General features: G+C 48.4%; 1 protein-coding gene across 1 annotated transcript in view; it reads left to right on the plus strand.

Moving 5' to 3' along the window:
• Positions 1-19,991, plus strand: part of LOC102264905 (heparan sulfate glucosamine 3-O-sulfotransferase 3B1) — a 43,255-nt gene extending 23,264 nt beyond the window's left edge. The window contains exon 2 of the mRNA XM_070389533.1: positions 16,156-19,991. Within this exon, the coding sequence (XP_070245634.1) occupies positions 16,156-16,774 (619 nt within the window). The 3' untranslated portion in view covers positions 16,775-19,991. The remainder of the gene's footprint in view (positions 1-16,155) is intronic.
• Positions 19,992-20,861: the final 870 nt, after the last annotated feature.

The raw sequence follows: 20,861 nt of genomic DNA on the forward strand, positions 1-20,861 counted from the left end.
TAAGAAAGCTATCTCCAGATAACGTGTTGTTCAGTTTTCCACTGGAGACGCCCAGTAATCTTTTCTGCTTATTCCAGTGTTCTTTACACCTTCTTGTATCGAGCTTCAGTAGCCTCACGGAGTTTATCATCAGCTAACAGCCCAGATGTGTCTCCCCAACTCCTGATACACCTTCAGGTCGCTCACTCCCATGTTTGATGTGGCTTCTCATTGTCCGAGATCAAATCCAAGTTCTTTCTAGCGGTTGTTTGTTTATTTATGCACCTTCATTCATCTAAGAGCCATTGATTTGGGCCACAGTGCAAATAAGGCAAAGTCCAGGCTTCAGCCCCCTGGAAGTAGATAATAGCAGCTAGAGAAAGGGTATGCTAACATGTATGTGTGTGTGTGTGTGTGGGTGCACGCACATGTGTATATTTGCAGGGAGGCTGTTGGCAGGGTAGGATCATAAGAAGGGAGCAAGAATTGCTAACCCAGCCTAGCGTGGGAATGAGTGCTGTAGGAACGTACGAGAAGGAGGGGGACTCTGCTTGCCCGTGGCTGGGGTGAAGGGTAAGAATGGAGGAATGGGACAAGCATGTCCTTTTGGAAAGGTAGGGAGATTCCCGGCCAGGAAACTTGAACATCTTGTTCAACATCATGAGAAGCTGTGAAGTTTTCTAGGTTTGGCTTCTGGAAAAGATGTTGGGGAAGCAGTGGGGGAAGGGCTGGGCAGAGTGGAAAGGGGGCCACTCCAGCCACTTCCTAATCGTTGTAGTCTTATTTCTCACCATTCCTCAAACAAATAAACTTGAGTCCCAGCCCAGTGTCTCAACCACTGCCTTATGCTCCTACACTTGGGTATCTTTTCTTCTTGACATTGTTGTTCCCCTTGGCCTTGGCACCAGCTCAAGGAAGCTGCAGATGTCCCGAAGGACATGACTTATGGATGCTTGTTTTGCACATTTCAATGCAGTATCTATTGGGGAACTTCCTGGATGTGGAATTTCTCTCCAAATACACAGTGAGCCCCCTGAGGGCAAGAAATGTCCCTGTGAATGATCCCTGCACGCCATGTCACCGATTCCTTAACCGTCCACGAGCCATCCCACCCGCCATCCCACCCACATTCCTAGTCCTTCCCTGATTCTAGTCTATTCCCTGATTCTTTAACCATCCATGAGAGATCCTGCCCACATTCCTAGTCTTTTTCTTATTGTTGTTATTCAGTCGCTAAGTCATGTATGATTCTTTGTGACCCCATGGCCTGCAGCATGCCACGCTCCCTTGTCCTTCACCATCTCCCAGAGTTTGCTCAGATTCATATCCATTGGTGGTTTATTACTGCCCCCCCAAAAACTCCGGGGCATCCAAAGTTCAAAAGTGAGAGGAGCTCATGGCTGGCGTCTGTCCCTCAGGTGAAATAAGGGACTTGTTCTTTGCTGTAGCTTAGCATGCAAGGTCAAGACCTTCTTTATGTGGATGGCCTCCTGATGGAATAGTGTCACTTAATGTAATGGGTGTGATGGTACATAAATGTTGCTCTAGGATTAATTACTTTGGGCATTCAGATCCTGATATGGTCACCATTTTCAAACCTTCCCCAAATGGTAATTTATCATCCCAGGTTGCCCCCAATTCTCTTTACATATTTGCCCTGTGACCCCCAGTCATTAGCTTTAAGCACTGCAAGTTAATTTCCTTTCATTCCTTCATGTGTTCATTCAGCAGATTATTTTCCAGTGCTTCCTATCCCAGGTTTTTTGCCCTTTTTCTTGTATTTCTTTTGAAGATGTACCGTCTTACGAGGTACTGTCCAAAGAAATACAAAACAAAATATGGCAGGCCATAAGATTGAACCAAACATCTTGTTCTTAGAAATCATCATTAGGCTCAAAAGTAGTTACAGGGTTAGTTTTTCACTGGGGCTAATGCAGGGTAAAAGGCTAATCTCACTTGTAATTCTTAGCAGCCCTCTCACTAACCATTTGGTTATTTGATCCCCCTGGTGCTCGCAGTTTTGTTCCCTTGCGGGAGTTGTGGGGTAGGGGGAGGGAATGCTTTGTGTCAAGAACAGAAGCAAGGCTGGAAGTTGTAAGACTCACCATCTACCAAAAGGTTCTCACAGAATATGAACTGTCATGAGGGAATATGCTCAAATAATCCAGAACACTTAAGCAAAACTTCAAGCCTCCAAGACTTTCCATTTCTCCTCTCCTTGGACATGAAATATACAGGCAAGTTGGGCTCTGCTTAGCAATCTGTTACAGATGTATTGAGGTTTTATAAAAAAATGGTGTCTGTGACAATAAGTGGATGAGACTCTGAGGAGGTTGCACTTACCTTTCTCCTCCTGAAAATTGGCTCTTAGAAGCCTCCATCCTTTCCAAACTGAGAGTCTCCATAAGCATAGGAGAGGGTGGACTTTGATGGGTGTCTTTAGACTTTCCATCAGCCTTTTGTGCCACTTCCTGTCTCAAGACACCTTCAAGCACCTAGACCCACTGGGAAGAAAGTGCTGCTGCTGATAGGTGTGTGAGATAAGAAACTGCGAAACTGCGGGTCTTCTTTGTCTGCAGCGTCTGTCTCCAGCTTAATACACTCCCAGGGATGTTCTCTATGGGCAGAAAGCACCTCTTTTCTTCTCTAAAATGTTCTTAGCTATTTAGAGCCTGTGATAAGGGGAGTTTATTTGTTCTCATTTCCCATCCGTTGAGCTTTACTCAAACTTATGTCTGGGGTTTTTATTGACCTAATTTACTTTATACTGTTTTCAGCTGATAACCATAAAATGGGGTTCTGTTTGTCAAGTGGAAGGGGAGCGGGGAGCAGGATGGAGCCATTGTCTCGGACTTAAGAGTTGACTGGGGTTTCTCTCATCCCCAACTCCCGCTGGCCCCGCAGTCAGGGGGCAGGAAGGTAACGGATTATGTCAAGTCTTCCCTCTGTGGATCTGGTTTCAGCAGTTGGGTTGTTTCTTTTCATCAGTCTCAGATGGCTCCTGCCCCTAAACGGACTGTTTTACTTCATGTAAACCTCATTCTCTGCCAAGGAAAGAAAGAGGTGAGGAAGGAGAGCAAGAAAGGAAGAAAGGAAAAGAGGGAGGGAAAGAAGGAGGAAAGAAAGAGAAAGAAGGGATGAAAGAGAGAGTGGGAGAGAGGAGGGAGGGAGGAAAGAGAGAGAGAGAAGGAAGGAAGGAAAGAAAGAAAGAACCTTCTGAGGCAGGATGCGTTCATATGAAAGACTGCCTCATTTCCTGCTCCTTTTTGGCTTGGATCATCACGTCCGTTCAGTAACATCAATGCAAGAGGGGGAGCTTGGTTTTCCTTGGTTGCCAAGGTCCTACCAGGGGATTAAGAAAGAAGGTCCACCCATGGGATCCTTCCTGGCACAAGTGAGAATTCCAGGAAATGGAGACACTTTCAAATACTTGTTTTACAAGAGACTTTGAATGTGAGAACCAACGTGGAATTTCTTTTTCCTTAGCAATATTTCCCTAGAAATCTCCCTAGCACCTAGAGCCGTAAGTCAAAGGAGATAAAGTGGGGACATGAGTGGAGGTCATCCCACCTTACCCTTAGGTAGGGTTTCGCTGTGTTAGGAGCTTGTTCACGTATGAACTACGACTGAGTCTCATTCTTGTTTTGTTTTTTTTTTTTTTAAAGTATCTCCATTTCACAAATGAGGAGAGACAGCTCAGAGATGTTAGACAACTTGCCTAAGGACCCACAGCCTGACCTTGAGCTCTACTTCCCTTTCTGTTTCCTCAGGCACTAGGTTGCCTAGTTTGGGGGTGCCCTTGACAGTAACCTCTGTCTGAATTACATTCGTGGGGTTGACCTGTATCCTCAAGGTGCCTAAAGTACCCTTTGCACCTATTCCATCATAAAATATTTGTATAGATTCTCCTGTACCGACTTGTGCCAACCTACAACTGGCTGGGGAGGGAGGTGGCATGAGGGTGTGGTGGGAGAGATGGAGATTGTAAGGGTCCCCTTATAGAATTTTAAAGCCAACAACCCTTTTAAACCAGTCCATTCACTTTTTAAAAGATTTTTTGATGTAGACCATTTTAAGTCTTTATTGACTTTTTTTTTTACAGCATTGCTTCTGTTTTATGTTTGAGGTTTTTGGCCACGACGCATGTGGGATCTTGGCTCCCTGACCAGGGATCAAACCTACACCCCTTGCACTGGAAGATGGACTCTTAACCACTGGACCGCCAGGAAAATTCCCATTAACTTTTTTTTTATTAGTGTCAAAATCAACTTTTTTTATGGTTAAACTTTTTATTTTGAATTGGAGTATAGCCAGTCAACAATGTTGAGATAGTTTCAGACAGCAGAGACTCAGCCATACATATACATGTATCCATTCTCCCCCAAACTCCCCTCCCATCCAGTCTTCCAGGTAACACTGAGCAGAGTTCCCTGTGCTACACAGTAGGTCCTGGTTGGTTATCCATTTTAAATGTAGCAGTGTGTACATGTCCATCCCAAACTCCCCAACTATCCGTTCTCCCTGTCCTTCCTCCTGGCCACCATAAGTTCGTTCTCTAAGTCTGTGAGTCTGTTTCTGTTTTATAAATAAGTTCCTTTGTATCACGTTTGTTTATAATGGAATACCACTCAGCTGTCAGAATGAAATCATGCCATTTGCAGCATCATGGATGGATCTAGGGGTTGTCGTTCTGAGTTAAGGAAGTCACCCATTAATTTTTCTACACTGAGCTCGAAGCTTTGAGTGTCAAGTCTTGTCAGCGGCTGCGCAGGAACCAGAGCCCCGGGCTTCAAGCGTCCAGCACCGGGTAGACTTCGCTATGTCAGGAAGCCCCCTCCCCTTATCCTGGGTGCGGGCGGTGGAGGAGAGGGGTGCTTCCCTGTGTGGGGAAGTGATTTCCATCCACTCTGTGTTGACTGGCGGTGCTGAGTGGTTCTTGAGTGAGGGTCTGTTTACTAACATTTGTACCTGGTTGCCAAGAGCACAGGGGTGGGGTGGGATGGGGGAAGCCTTTCTTGGGGTGAAGCCTGAGCTGGGAGAGGATTTCAGGAGCCTGTGAAACATACCAGCCAGTGCAGCCGCCTGAGGGCTGGCCCTTTGTTGCTGGGGAGTCACCCAGGCAGAGCCAGGCTCCCAGCACCCCGGGGAGAAGAAGCGGATTCCAGAGGGGAAGCCCACACGGATCAGAAGTGAGGGCGGGTCGGGTCTACACAGAGAAGAATCTGTCCAGGGAGGGACAGCCTTCCCACATCTGTCTGTGCTGCCGAGGTCTCCTCTCCCTCTGGGTCCTGAGCTCTGCCCTCACCCCCCTGCCCACAGACAGGCTGATTTTACTTTCTAAAGACTGCGCTTCCCAGAAAACTTTTTTTTCCTCTCTTTCTATTGATCAAAAACAATTTTTTTTTCCAGGAAACGGGGGGCACAGATTACTCTGATTTCACATGGTTTGTGCCCGCACACAGTGAGGTCTAATAAACACGAGCAGTGCCCCAGAGCGCCCAGACACAAAAGGCTATTAGCTTTTAATTGAAACCCTCCCTCTGCCCCCCAGCCCCCCCAGTCCCTTCCAGGAACAGGAACTCAGGCCTTTGTGAAGCAGGGTCTATAGTGGAGGATTCTGCCAAAATGAAAGGAATCTTGGGTTGACCCAGAGCTGCGAGATGCTCTTTTGAGCACCACCCCCTTATGGCACTCAAAGGCTTTTCATTTTCTGAGCAGTATTGAAATTCTCATACAATGGAGGCCAAATCCTTGCGGTGGGGGTTGAGGGGTGGGAGGGGCGAAAGGGGCGAGGGCTGGCAGAGGAGGGGGCCTGGGGGAGTCCATCCTTTGTTATGTCTCTTCTTTCCTACCCATTACCTTTTTTTAAAAAAGTAAGTAAAAAGACCCAGTACACTTCATAATGAATAATGACATCACTTCCGGGAGCCCAACTGCTCCAGGGACCAGAGAAACAAGGAGAACAACAGACTATTTATAATTTCATTTTAAATTATTTTAAACACTCCCGAAGGAGTTCTTTGATATGCAAACATCTCGCCCAAATGGAGATAATTATTTATGGAGATGTGTGGCCCTTTGAAAGGGAGCTTTCCAATCCTTGGGCTCAGAGACTTCCTACAAAGGAAGAAGTTTCCAGATAAGAAGGGGCCGAGGGCTGATCCCCACCTTCCTCCCAGCCCTCCTCCCTCCTCCCCAGGGAAGAAAACTGCTTTAAAGATGAAACTTCCCAGGGTTACCACTTACAGCTCGAGTTACAAGTCTCAGGAGCAGCCATGCCTCCTCGTCCACAGTCGAGGTTGCAGGAAGAGTTCCTTTCTCATCTCTGCAGCTCTCATCTTCTGCAAGGGAAGAGAAGCCACAAGCTTAGACCTTTGTCTTTGTCCCCCATCCACCTGAAGTCCACTGTGACTTACAAACTCACAAGGGAGAAGGACGCTGCCCTGGGGACAGTTTGGGGTACTCACCTGGGATGGAGGTTCAGGGCTGGTAGACAGGCCTTCGGGAAACAGGACCCCAGCTGCCCACACTTGTCACAGCAGAAACCTCTTCGATTAGGATGGTAATGACCCTGGAGACTGCTCTTTTTCTTCCCCCTAGGTTTGTTTTTTTTTTTTTTTTTTACTTACTTTTGGTTCTGCTGGGTCTTCATTGCTGTGTGGACTTTCTCTAGTTGTGGCGAGCGGGGGCTGCTGTCTAGTTGCGGTGTGTGGGCTTCTCCTTGCGGTGGCTTCTCTTGAGCATGGGCTCTGCAGGGCGCGTGGGCTTCAGCAGTTGTGGCTCACAGGCTCAGCTGCTCCGTTGCACAGGGGGTCCTAGTTTCCAGACCAGGGATTGAACCCACGTCCCCTGCACTGGCAGGCGGATTCCTAATCACTGGACAAACAAGGAAGCCCCTCTCCCCGGTTTTTCTTTTAAAATGATTTAACTCCAGAGCACCCAGTGCCCGCTGAAGCCTGGGGACATGTCCCCCTGCCTCTCCCCCCAACCTGTCAGCATCTGTCACCTCCTGGACTGTCAGCAGCTTTGCACTTTTCCTCCAGGCAGCATCCCCCCCCCTCCACGCCCCCAGCAGCCCTTTCTGCCCTTTTCAAGTTGGCCACTTGAGTGCTTCCCTGGCCTCAGTGATGGGAGGTTGAGGCACTCAGCCAACCTCAGCCTAACTCCCTCCCCTGCGGACCGGGCAGGGCAGTGGGCCTCTGAGCCCAGGAGGAAAGGCTAAGGGAGAGCAGTCAGATCCCAAGAACCCAAGGGCATCCTTTCGTAAAAGAAGGCTTGTTATTTTTTGTTTGTTTTCTGAGTTTATTTTTTGTCATATATTTTCAAGGCAGGAAGTTGGAGAGTTAGTCCCTTATGCTGCTTACAGGTTAAGATGTCCTACCTGTGTTCACAGGTCAAGATATCAGGGACAAACCCCAGGAGGAAAGGGTTTTCTTTCTTCCTGAGTGGTTGGGGGTGAAGGAGGCAGCATAGAGAATGCAAAGGTGCCGTGGCCCCAGCATCCCAGGAGGAGCCCTCGGCCCGGAGTTGCAGGGGAAGGCGAGGGTACGGAAAAGACTCACATGAGCACGGCCCACCAGTGCTGGTGGCCCAGGCTGAGGACACGAGGGTGCGTGACCCCGGCCTTCCCAAGGAGGAAGCCGTAGTCCACAGACAGGACGAGGACAGACAGGATCTCAACCTTCTTCTTCTTTTCCTTCTTTTTTTAAGCAGTTTTAGGTTCATTGCAAAATCAAGCAGAAAGGGCAGAGTTCTGGAAACCAACCATGGGCATTCAAATGAGGGTTCAAGAACATTCCCATGCACTTCCTGCTCCCCCTCAAGCACAGCCTCCCCCACCACTGATACCCCCCGTCAGAGCGGTCCACTGGTCACAACGAGCTCACACCGACACATCAGGTGTCACGCCAAGTCCACTGTTCACAGCAGGGTCCACCCTAGCTGAGCTGTGTTCTGTGGGCTTGACTGTGTGACATGTTGCCACGTGTCCATCACGATGTATCATTCAAGGTGTTTTCACCCTTCTCTGCTCTGTTCAGCGTCCCACTCCCCGCATCCCTGGGATCCCAGGGCTTTTGAGTTTTGCAGCTGAAACTTGCGACTTAACAGCTATTTTTTTTAAATGGCACCTTATTTGTTTAGCCCTTCTAAGGGGGGTATCCTTACTTCCCACACCAATTTGGGACTGTGAGAGGAGGTTTGACTGTTTACTATCTGTTTGCAGGGTGGGAGGAGAGATGTAACCTTCCTAGAGAGGCTGATTATTCTGTTTGTAAAGGTTTCTCCTGGCTGCACCATGGGCTTTTGAGCTCTCAGAGGCTGGATGTGGGCTTTGAAAGTGAAAGTGTTAGTCAGTCATTTCTGACTCTTCAGTGACCCCATGGACTGTAGCCTGCCAGGTTCCTCTGTCCATGAATTCTCCAGGCAAAAATACTGGAGTGGGTAGCCATTTCCTTCTCCAGGGGATCTTCCCAATTCAGGGATCGAACCCACATCCCCCGCAATGCAGGTGGATTCTTTACCATCTGAGCCACCAGGATGTGGGCTTTGGGAAGTCTAAAGATGATATGGCATCGTTGCTCCCTGGCCTGTCCTCCCCACCCTGAGTTTGTCCTCAGGGCAGTTTATCAGAATTTGACCTTCTCTGTGGTACTGATTTACAGATCAGGAAGCCAAGGACGCAGGGATGTGGGGGTGGGGTGGGGGATGGGGGACAAGCTAGTTAGGAGCCAGAACTGGAAGACAGAGACCTGGAAACAACTTGTAGCTGCTTCTTCTTTTAAAGTAATGGTAAATAGATTTGTGATGTCAAAACGTCTAAGTCTATTGACCATTTTCTCTTCTCAATCAATATTTCCGTCCCAATGGTATCAACACAAGGATTTGGGCAGCCTAGGGCCATTTGTGAGGGGATTTGCCTTGTGCACAGAGTTCGATTTTAGATTTTGATGGAAAGGAGCAGTGCAAGAGAAAGAGTGGGGAGTGAGGGAATTGAGCTGGATTATGACTGTGATGCTGGCTGTTAGACAATTCTGTGCATTTGTCCAAAATCATAGAACTGGACAGGATGATGATTTATGTAAGTAGGTTAAAAAGTAGGTTCTAAAAAGGAAGAAAAAAGATCTTTATTGGAGGTCAGGAAACATGAGACTATTTCTTTTATTTTTTTTTAATTGGAGTAGAGTTGATTTACAACTAATTTATGTTAGTTTCAGGTGTGCAGCAAAGGGATTTAGTTATACATATACCCGTCTCTATCTATTTAACTATTGGAGAAGGCCATGGCACCCCACTCCAGTACTCTTGCCTGGAAAATCCCATGGACGGAGGAGCCTGGTAGGCTGCAGTCCATGGGGTCGCTAGAAGACTGTGTAACTTTCAAGTAGACAACCTGAGCGACTCACTTTCACTTTTCACTTTCATGCATTGGAGAAGGAAATGGCAACGTACTCCAGTGTTCTTGCCTGGAGAATCCCAGGGACGGGGGAGCCTGGTGGGCTGCCGTCTATGGGGTCGCACAGAGTCGGACACGAATGAAGCGACTTAGCATCTATTTAACTATATCTTTCTTCAGATTCTTTTCTCATATAGATCATTATAGAATATCGAGTAGCATTCCTTGTGCTATCTAGCAGGTACTTGTTTATCTATTTTATCTATACTAGTGTCTATGGTGTTTCTGGAACCAAACAAAGAGATCATCCTCCCATCCTCCCCTCTTTCTAGTTTTCCTCAGTCCCAGAGGGAGCTGGGCCCACCCCACCCCATTGTGGCTTGCAGCTTTGTCTGCTCTCTGAAGTTCAAGTTCATTCACTTCCATCATCTGTTTTGTGTCAGTGTTTCAGCATCTGTTTGGCTGTAGTGCGATGGGTTACACCCATCTCAATAATCTTCCTCTTTTTTCTTGTGTAACTTGCCAGTTCCAACAATAAGTTCAATTGCTGGACTCTGGGAGCCGACATGCCATCCAAAGAGAGAAAAGAAGCAGAAAAAGAAAATTAGGGCAACACTGGCTGCTGAAGAACATCAGAATTACAAGGCTTTTAGAACTTGTCTGGTTCATTCAAATTTCCTCCGCCTGTTGGCTTGAAGGTTTGTTTTTAAGAGTCTGCTTTCCGAGGTAACGCATAAGAGCCCCGTCGAGACATGGGCTGTTCATTGTAAACACTGGGCTTCTCCAAAGCCCGTGACAGCCACGCCCCTCGGGAGGCTGAGTCCACAGGTGGGCTCCCAGCTACTCCTGAGTCTGGCGAAGGCACAGGTGCAGGTGAGCGCCCAGACCCGGGGCTGAGATTCTGTATCCTCAAACCGGACTCTAGACATCCTCCTGGTTCACCTGCCACAAGCCTGTGAAAGAGGAAACGGCCGAGTGGTCCTTTTGACCTCAATGCATCTTAGTGTCATGAGCTTTTCAAAAATGAAGAGACCTTAGTTTCATTTTAAGCCATGAGTTTGGCAAAAGCGTAAATTAGATAATTCGGGGCTTGTACTCTTCTTCACCTGGTTGTTTTTCTCTTTCTTCTGTTTGTGTTGATATTATCTAACTTTAGATGACGAAAGAGTTAGATGCATCTTTTAGTCTCGTCACGCGAGTTCCTTCTAGTTCTTTCAGTGTGCCTCCTTTTGTTTTACTCAGAGCCTGATTTGTGTTTGATAGTTAGCTCGGTGTAGTGTGTGTGTGTGTGTGTGTGTGTGTGTGTGTGTGCACGCACATCTCTCTGCATCTGCACACAGGCATGTCTTTGTTGTTGTTGAGTTGCTCAGTCGTGTCTGACTCTTTGTGACCCCCATGGACTGTAACCTGCCAGGCTCCTCTGTCCATGGGATTTCCCAGGCAAGAATACTGGAGTGGGTTGCCATTTCCTTGTCCAGGGGATCTTCCTGACCCAGGGATCGAACCTGTGTCTCATGCATTGGCAGGTGGGCATCACCCTCCCTTTGGGTCCTGGTCTGCTTTGGCAGGGAGGATACGACCCCAAGTTCTCTAGACTTCACTCCAGGAATTTGGTTCAAATCCTGCCTTGGATTAGCTGAACAGCTTTTGTTCTGTTAACAATATTGTTTTCTTGATCATGGGGGCCCTCTATCACCACCCAGCACCGTGCCCTACACCCATAGGTGCACAGGGCATCCGCAGAATAAGGGGCTGAAGTACAGAGCAGCTGCCAGCTCATGGATGCCCCAGGGTGACAACTTCCAGCCTGGCTGCAGGTTGGCATCATCAGAGAGATTCCCCTGTCAGGACCCCACCCACAGGGGCCTGATTCTGTGGGTCTAGGGCAGGGCCCGGGCATCTAGCACCCTCGGCATCAAGGCTGAATCCCGCCACTGCCAAGGGGCCCATTGCTTTCTTTTGAGTTTCCTGAAACATGTTGAAAGCCTGAAATACCTGCTGCAAATCCTGCAGTTTCCCAGGTTCCTGCTCCGTGGTCCAGGTCTTTGAGGGCCCTAATGCTCCTAGACTGGTCATCCCCAGGCCTGAATGTCGTGGGTGGCACCTGAAACCTCTGCTTAGCATCTCTTCTTCTTGTCCTGAGGATGGGTGGGTGGGAGCATGCATCTTCCTGAGACTTGCCCCAGAGAGACCTCCAGGTCCACTGGCTTCATAACAGTGTGGGGAATGTGTACCAGGTGTGGAAGAGTGTCCCTTCCTCCCCACGTGGTGGAGAGGGGAGGATGGGGTGGGGATGGGGGGCAGCGTCTGGCAGGAAGAACTACTGTTCCATCCTGTCCTGATCCCCCAGCCTCATCCTATGCAATTAGCAGCAAGCGTGTGTGAGCCTAAGACATCTATTGTTTCGAAATCTGACTCATCTTTGAACAATTATGATCATAGTCATGTGATTCTAGCCCTGGAATACCTATTATTAAGATGCTAATCTCCAAATGAGAAGAAGAAATACAGGTATCTCTTTAAAGAAAAGACAGGTGTGTAGCTCTTTGTATATTTCATCATAATAGGGTAAACGCAGAAGGCTGGGTGGAGGAGGCGTGTTGATGGTATCAGAGGGCTTGACTCCGGGTCTCAGCTCTCGGCCTACTGGCGGCGGGTGACCCTCCCCGTCAGCCCCAGCTCCCTCCTCAGTAGGTTGGGGCTGGCAGTGCTCTCTTGAAGGTTTGTGCGCGAGGGATTAGGTGAGGCGCAGTATGTGAAAATTTCTCTGACAGCCCCAGAGCACCGCCTAGATTATTAGCTGTGGCTATCAGTTTGAGAAACTGGCTTTCCTAATGAGCTGCTCAATTTAACTGCAACCCACCTGCTGGCTTGGGAGGCCCGTCCACGGCTGGAGCCACCACTGGAGGGATCACTGGGGTGAGCTGCAGGGCCCACGTAAGGGGGGTCACCCTCGGCCATGTCTCCATCCTTTCTTCTCAGAGCCACTGCTGTGCCCGGAGAGGTTCTGAGTGTCCGGACAGGAGAGCCTGGCCAGTGAAGGATGCGGGTGGGAAGAAGCTGGGCCCAGGAAGTGAATAGGAAAGGGCTTCGCTCCAGGACCAGGGGTCCTGGGAGGCAGGGAGGGTGGAGGGTGACAGAAGAGTTGTTTGACAGAGGCAAGAACAGAGTCTTGCCTCTAACTGCCCAGATGGGTCAACAGCACACTTCTTGGGCCATGCTGGGAGATGCCCCACTCTGTCTGAGCCCAGGCCTCGGGACCAGGAGAGAGGAGGAAAAATAATTTTCCCTCCTTTCAAGGTTCTTAGCTGAGATGCTCCCACCCCAACCCAGCTCCCTGTAATAAAAGACAGTCAACAGAAGAAAAACAAACAAGTTTAATAACATGTGTCCCTCCTGTGTACAAGGGAGATGCCCAGGAAACCTGAGCAAGTCTTGGAAACAGCCCAAGCCTCCATCTTAAATGCCATCTCCAGCTGGAGACAAAAGATTTTCAGAAGGGGGAGGCCAGTTCTGGGAGGTGGCGGGGAAAAGCCCAGTAGATAAGGGCACAGCTGTTGGGCAGACTTAACTCCATGGATACGAGATTCTAGAGATATAGCCAGTCTTCTCCTCCTGGTACAGACAGGAAGACACTCTTGTTATTCAGTCGTGTCCGACTCTGTGACTCCGTGGACTGCAGCATGCCAGGCTTCTCTGTCCTTTACTATCTCTCGGAGTTTGCTCAGACTCATGTCCACTGAGTCTATGATGCCATGCAACTATCTTATCCTCTGTTACCCTCTTCTCCTCCTGCCTTCAATCTTTCCCAGCATTTCCCTTATAAATATAAATGTCTCTTACTAAAAGTTAGCATTAACTGGTTTTCAGAGCCTTTCAACGTCCATTGTTTCTTAGAAATAATCAGCCTAAAATAATCCTTAACCCAAAGAGACATATTTCGTGTGGCTTATTCTACTCCCCTCCCCCTGCCACAGAAATGCACCTGGAAACCCATGGAGAGGACTCAGGGAGCACCTGCTGAAATGATGGAGAACCCCGTAGCACATTCGCCCATCAGCTCTCTGTGTCCACACCACACACACTCAGGGAAAGGCGGCTGTGGAGCCTGCAGTGGACGGGGACTGAGACTCCGTGTCAGCAGTTCCCCAGCTGTTATTGATAAACAGGGAAAGTCTTAAGACCCTGAGTGCTTGCTGACATCTGTGTGCAACCTCTGGACTGTCCTGGGGAGACGGGCTCCTTTGGAGCTCATACTGCAGCGTGGCAGGGGGTCACCCAAGAATCTGACCCTGATCCAAAGATGCATTATGGCTGAGTGGGCTGTGCCTTTGGACTATAAGATGGTGACCGTTTCCTGTTCCTTTTCTGCACATCCTGATATGGGCTCTCTCACTTGGCCATTTTGTTCCATGATCGCCAGGCCCTTGTTTAGGGACGTCGAGGGGATGCATGCAGCAAAGGTTCAGAGGTGGTTCTGGAGCCTAGGTGGGCAGAGAGCCACGTCCACTCTTCCTGAAGCTTTGCTTGTCCCAGGGGCATCCCTGTGGCTCCTCTACAGGTGAACCAAGGGAGTGACCACTCCCTGCGTGTGACCCTTGCCTCCTTGCACCCTTTCCCTGACGCTGTCAACAGTAGGGAACTGACAACCTTTCTTTGGCACCGATTCGCTCCCAGGCTCGGTCCCAAGGAGAAACCCTGGGTGGTGGGCATCATACTTTTTCTCACAGACCAATTGAGAAAATGGAGGCATGGACAGGTGAGGGGCACACACCCCAATCCACGGGGTGCTGAAAGTCAGACCAGGGGCTGGACTTCAGCGCCTGTGCTCGGTCACTCAGACCCTCTGCAGACAGACTCCAAACCTGCCCCACGTGCGTGGCCCTGGAGAACGTGGCGGGTGGGGTTTTCTTCAGTCATAGGGATAGCACTTGGATTTTGACTATTGAACCCTTCTTGTAGACTTGGTCTAGATGTAGGTGGCTGAACACAGGGAAAAAATTCGGACTTAATCAGACTCGACCTGCTTTTGAGGGAAATGCAGAATAAGTTGAGAGCTAGGCCCTCTTTAATCCTCCATCGAATTAGCCTGATGACAGGGCTACCTTCATCTAAGTGGTACATGGTCAAAGTGGGTTAATCCAGCTTTAGCTTAAGCTGGGGCTGGTTGCAGGGTTGTGGGGCCACCCCCCATCAGGGAGACGCCCGCTTCCTCTAATTCGCTGTGAAGGAGGAGTCTGTTGCCCTTTCTGGCTCGTGTGAGTTTATATCATCATTTCTATAAACATGTCCGTAAAGCACTTTTGGTCTCAGCAGATTAGGGATGGCTTGAAGCTGGACGTTTAGAACAGCCTGAGTGTTAGGTGCTCAGTCACGTCGGACTCTTTGTGATCCCATGGACTGCAGCCTGCCAGACTTTCCTGTCCTGCACTATCTCCTGGAATTTGCTCAAGTTCTGCCTATATAGTTACATTTAAATTATGCAGCAATAAATAAATATCATACAAGTCTCTCTCCCTTTAAAAATATTTATTTATTAACTTATTTATTTTGGCTGTACCGGGTCTTGGTTGTGGCATGTGGACCCTTCATTTCCTGACCAGGGATCAAGCCTAGGACCCCTGCATTGGCAGCAAGGAATGAGTCTTAGCCACTGGACCACCAGAGAAGTCCCTGTCTCTTTTTTAATTATTTATTTTTAATTGGAGGATAATTGCTTTATAATATTGTGTTGGTTTCTGCCATGTATCAACATGAATCAGCTATAGGCATTCACATGTCCCTTCCCTCTTGAACCTCGCTTCCACCTGCCACCCCATCCCACCCCTCTAGGTTATCACAGAGCACTGAATTTGAGCTCCCTGCATCATACACCAGGGATCTATAAAAAATAGATTTCCACCAGCTAGCTATAAAAAATGGAATCTGAAGTAGTTTTGGAGGCTTCTAGAATTGTGTCTCAGCAAATTCTCTCTTCGCATCAGTTTATACTTCATCTGAATCCTCCCGATTTCTTGGCAGCTGTGTGCCTCGAGGCCTTCAGGGATGTCTTTCACAGTGAAGGCGTTTGGTCAGTGGTCACTGTGGCGATGCTAGTACACCCTGACTGGCCCAGGGGACATTTTCCTTCCCGTGTCCACAGGGTTTTTGTCCCAACGTGATAAGCACAGCAAGGCAGGAAAGCGAGGACACGTGGACACCAAAATCTCTAGGCGCTCCAGGTGATATTATTTTGAAAGGCACGTATCCAGAGGCCAGAGGTCTCTGTGTTCTGAAGTCAGATATTCGGGGCCATCTAAAAGCTGAATACCCCCCAAAATAAGGGAGAGGTGACACTGGGGGGAAGATCTCAGAGAAGGTCGAATCTTACTCCTTCTACCCTAAATTAAAGTGCCTTCCCATCCTAGGTGGAGAGCATCTGGCCTCCAACCTTCAGATAGGACGTACCTATATCTCTGAAATTCGACTTGCATTGAAATTAGATGGGGCCACGATTAAAAGTGCTGACATTGCCACTCAGTGCTCTGTGATGACCTAGAGGGGTGGGATGGCGGGATGGGTGGGAAGGAGTCTCAAGAGGGAGGGGATATATGGATACATACAGCTGGTTCATGGGTGTTATACAGCAGAAATTAACATATTTAAAGCAGTTACCCTCCACTTAAAAAATAAATAAGAAAAAAAAGCAAGAATAGCGAAAAAAAAAAAAAAGTATTGCTACTGAGACGTGTGACCAAAGAGCTGTGACCTCTGACCCGCCCTGGTCTGTTTGCTCCGCGCAGGGACCTGATGCCGAGGACCCTGGACGGCCAGATCACCATGGAGAAGACACCCAGCTACTTCGTGACGCGCGAGGCGCCCGCGCGCATCTCGGCCATGTCCAAGGACACCAAGCTCCTGGTGGTGGTGCGGGACCCGGTGACCCGGGCCGTGTCGGACTACACGCAGACGCTCTCCAAGCGGCCCGACATCCCCAGCTTCGAGAGCCTGGCCTTCCGGAACCGCTCGGCGGGCCTGGTGGACCGCTCGTGGAGCGCCATCCAGATCGGCCTGTACGCGGAGCATCTGGAGCGCTGGCTGCGCCACTTCCCCGCCCGCCAGATGCTCTTCGTGAGCGGTGAGCGCCTGGTGCGCGACCCGGCCGGCGAGCTGGGCCGCGTGCAGGACTTCCTGGGCCTCAAGCGCATCATCTCAGACAAGCACTTCTACTTCAACCAGACCAAGGGCTTCCCCTGCCTCAAGAAGGCGGAGGGCAGCGGCCGCCCCCACTGCCTGGGCAAGACCAAGGGCAGACCCCACCCCGAGATCGACGCGCAGGTGCTGCGGCAGCTGCGGGATTTCTACCGGCCCTTCAACCGCAAGTTCTACCAGATGACGGGCCACGACTTCGGCTGGGACTGATGGCACCCTCTTGGGCTTAGGAAATATTGAGAGAGATTATATGTATGTAAACTGTACAGAAATCTATTTTATAATAATTTATTTTTAATTCATAAGCAATTAATTCACTAAGCTGCCTAGCCACACTCTTTTAGAGAGTCACGTAATCTGTTAACATTCCAAAGTGTTTTCTGATATTTTCTTGTCCTTGCAATGGATGGTGCTTCCATTTTTTTTTCCTCCTTTGAGTTTCCTTTCTACCCATTGTATTTAAAGAAAAGCACAACTTGAGATTTTTGTTGTTACGGGTATGCAGCCTTCGATCGCTGTCTGGATTCATTTGTCATCTCCTTGTTCTGAAACTCCAGTTTCCCTGGCTGCCTGGCCACCTCTGGGAGCTCTGAGGTGACAGACTGCCACGTGGCAGCTTCCTCGGCCACTTTCTGACACGTCCAAGGGCGCAGACTCCAGACCACAGTGCTAGGTCCACCGCCCCGCCCCCACACCCCCTCAAGTCCACTCAGCACTGGGGAGAATCGCTACTTTGGCAGGGACATCCATGTCCTCTTAGAGCCTGCTGGTGAGGGGTCAAGTTCATGGACTTTAGCTTTTGATTTTGAAGGCTGCCGCCTTGCCTCCTCTTCTGCCCCATCCCCAGTTCATCAACTGGCTTGAAGTGTATGTAAATGTCAGAACCCCCTCCGCCCCCGCCCACCACCCCACAGCACCTTTCCCAGGTCCTGTGCTTGGCTGCTGCTTTAGAAATAAAGATGCTCCCTTCTAATTTGCATGCGAGTGCATCATGCTCTGTTCTCAGGCAGACAGTCTCTGCCTTGACACACCAAAGAATCCCCCCGGCTAGCAGAATGACCAGCATAAACCAGGGGTGCTGGGTGTCAAGACCTCAAGGGGTCAGGTGCCTTCCCTCCTGACTCCACCAAGATGCCAGGACCAGCCCCCGTTTGGGGTCTGGAATTCCTCTCCTTGAAATTTCTAGCTCATCTCAGACAACATAGTCTGTAGCCAACAGCCAGACAGAACCAGGAGTGGCTCTTATAAAAAGAGACTGGGAACGCTGGCCCCGTGTTGCCTGTGACACTCGAGCCTGGGCTATCTCTTGTTCTAGCCAGGCCCCGGCAGGAGAAGTACCAGCCTAGTAGCTGCTGATGTGGAATGCTCTCCTCTGCTTCTCTCTGGAGGGAGGGGTGGGGTGGGAAGGCTGGGGGAGTCATTTGATGCTGACCAGCTAGTGGCTCTTGGGTAACCGTATAGCCATATGACGTAATAATAATAATCTCTTCACTTGATCCTCAGTTTTCTAACCCAGAATGGTTCTACCATCAAAGAACTGTCATTTGCATTATACTTTCATCAAGGAACATATGGGAAGATGTGGTCAACCTGGTTGGGTTGCAGTAGTTACAAAGGACACTTTTGTCTGTTCTATGCGATAACTCGCTCGCTAGAGAAACAGAACACTGGTCTTTAAGGGATGTCTTGCGGATAAGCTGGTTTGTCTTTGCCCACGTAGCTAGTCTGTGCTTAGCAGCAACACTGTCATCATGTGGGTTGGGTATAGGAGGATGGACATGGGGAGGGGGCAGGGAGCCGTGCATTCCTGAGATGCTATAATCATTCCATAGCTTTGTTACTGCCTCTACCAAGCCGAGGTGAACCTGCACTTAGGGGAACGCCCATAATCACGGGGTGGTTCTCCCTTCTTGCTGCTTGGATGTCAAAGACATCCTCATAAGGGTGCTGATTGATCATGCATTTCTCCAGTCTGAAAGCTAATTAGAAATAAAACCGGAACACCGCCTCTTTTCCGTTACAGTAGAACATGGCTTCAAGTCCGAGTCAGTCCACAGCCACCACCTGCTCCTGCGCCGTCTGCTTTCTGGCCGCTTTGGTGCCCTGCTGTGGCACGTGATGTCCAGTTGCAGAGTAGTTCAGAGAAGGGCTTGCCACAAAGCCGTGGGGGAAATGCACACAAGCTTCTCCTTCCCCTCCGGGTCCCTGCTTGTCTTTTCAAGCTGGACCATTTTTGATTAAGTTGTTTATTCTCTGCCTTAAAACTGAAACAGGAAATCCTCAGCTTGAAGGAGGGTCATTTAGTCATGAACACTGAAGTGAGTCAAGGTTCCATTCTAGGTCAAATCCTTGAATCCAAACAGATGTTGATAATTAGCATTGAAGGACTAGAGTGAGTTTTTCCGTGGAAGACAAATAAATCATATTTCCTGTGCATCTCTTCCTAGGGGTCTGAGGGCTTACGGTTTCTGACTGCTCCCGACAGCTCCCAAGGTTACACTCCGTCGCGTGATACTTATTACAGGGCCCACATGCCTTCCTCCTGGAGAAGTCAGGCAACACATAAAATCAGGCCTTAACTTTCTTCCTGTTCCAGCCATCTGCAAGATCACCAACTTAACTTTTTCGCTGCTAGAAGGCAAACGCCATATCACCTCTTGGCAAATTTTGTCCTAACACACGTTTTGGGTTTCTTCCAGGTTACAGGAAAAGCTCTGATATTCATGAGGTACTCTTTACTCCACTCAGTGTGTTTAAAAACAAACAAAAATGCTGAGAAAAAAATTGGAGGTTTCTGTTATTCCTATCTAGCCCACGCTGTCTTTGAGGTGTTTGTCCAGGAGTCTGTGAACTTGGTACGTGGGACCTGGAAAGGTGTTTAGGTACACAGACTGCGTGATGAACATCTAGTTGGAAGATGAAGGAGGAGAAATTGTCTCCTTCCTCCTAGGAAGTCACTCTGAGTGACAGGTACATTATAGACATTGGAGAAACAGAGTGTCAGGTCCTGCCAGGATATTTTCATAAGAAAGGGAAAATGGAAGATCCATTCAACTAGAAACACTCAGTGTCAAAAAGGCCAAGGTGGGAGTCGATGTCTTTTTCTTTTCAGTTGATCAAGAAAGATGGTCAATAAAACTTCAAGGTGTGGTTAGATTTTTTTTTTTCACTTTTATAACATTAATTTATGACTGAGTTTCGTTCAACCCAGTAATCTGAAATACTGTGCAAATCCTAGCTGTTTCCTCTATAACCTGGATGTTAGAATAGCCAATATGTACAAAAAGGAAAAAAAAAATTAAATCAAGTATTTTGTCCTATGTATAACACAAATTAATTTTACACAGAGAAAGATGTTTCTAGGAAAATGAAATTCTGGTAATTCGTACTATTTCTTTGTATGAACAAATAAAATATATTTTACCAACTCGTGGGTACTTCTGTGTTTTATTATGTGTTGTGGATGGACAGGGAGGTGGTGGTTGTTGTTCAGTCACTAAGTTGTGTCCAAATCTTTGTGACCCCATGGACTGTTGCCCACCAGGCTCCCCTGTCCTCCACTTTCTCCTGGAGTTTGCTCAGATTCACATCTGTTGAGTCCGAAATGCTATCTAACCATCTCATCCTCTGGCACCTTCTTCCTTTTTCCTTCAGTCTTTCCCAGCATCAGGGTCCATATCTTTAGCAAACAACCTGTTTTCTTTTAACAAAGCATACCATCTCCATGGTTATATGGTTTATTATTTACTACTTTAAACATTCGATTCATTCTTCTACTTGATATTTTAAAATTTTCAATTGAGATTTACTTTCTGGTGGCATTTTATTGTTATTTTCTAAAAATATTTATGTCTTTGGCTGTGGTCTTATTTGGTCTTAGTTGCAGCATGTGGGATCTTTAGTTTTAGCATGTGGGATCTGGTTTCCTGACCAGGGATCAAACCTGGCCCCCTACATTGGGAGACGGAGTCTTAGCCACTGAACCACCAGGGAAGTCCCTCTGGTTGCATTTTAAAGTAGCCGACACTAAGTTAATAAATTAAGGCTCAAGAATCCTGACCTCTTATTTTTGTTTGTTTTATAAGCCTCTTTATTGAGGCGAGATTGGTATACAAAAAATGTGCATGTTTAACGTATACCACTGGATGAGTTTAGTGTAAGAACACACCCGTGAAACCAACGCCATAAACATAGCCATCACCTCCAAAGTCCCCCCCACCCACTATTTTTATTTATATTTTTGTGCTAAGAACATTTTACACAAGACCCGCCCTCTTAGCAAACTCTTAAGAATCCA

The sequence above is a fragment of the Bos mutus genome, chromosome 19, assembly GCF_027580195.1.
Source record: "Bos mutus isolate GX-2022 chromosome 19, NWIPB_WYAK_1.1, whole genome shotgun sequence".
NCBI lineage: Eukaryota > Metazoa > Chordata > Mammalia > Artiodactyla > Bovidae > Bos > Bos mutus.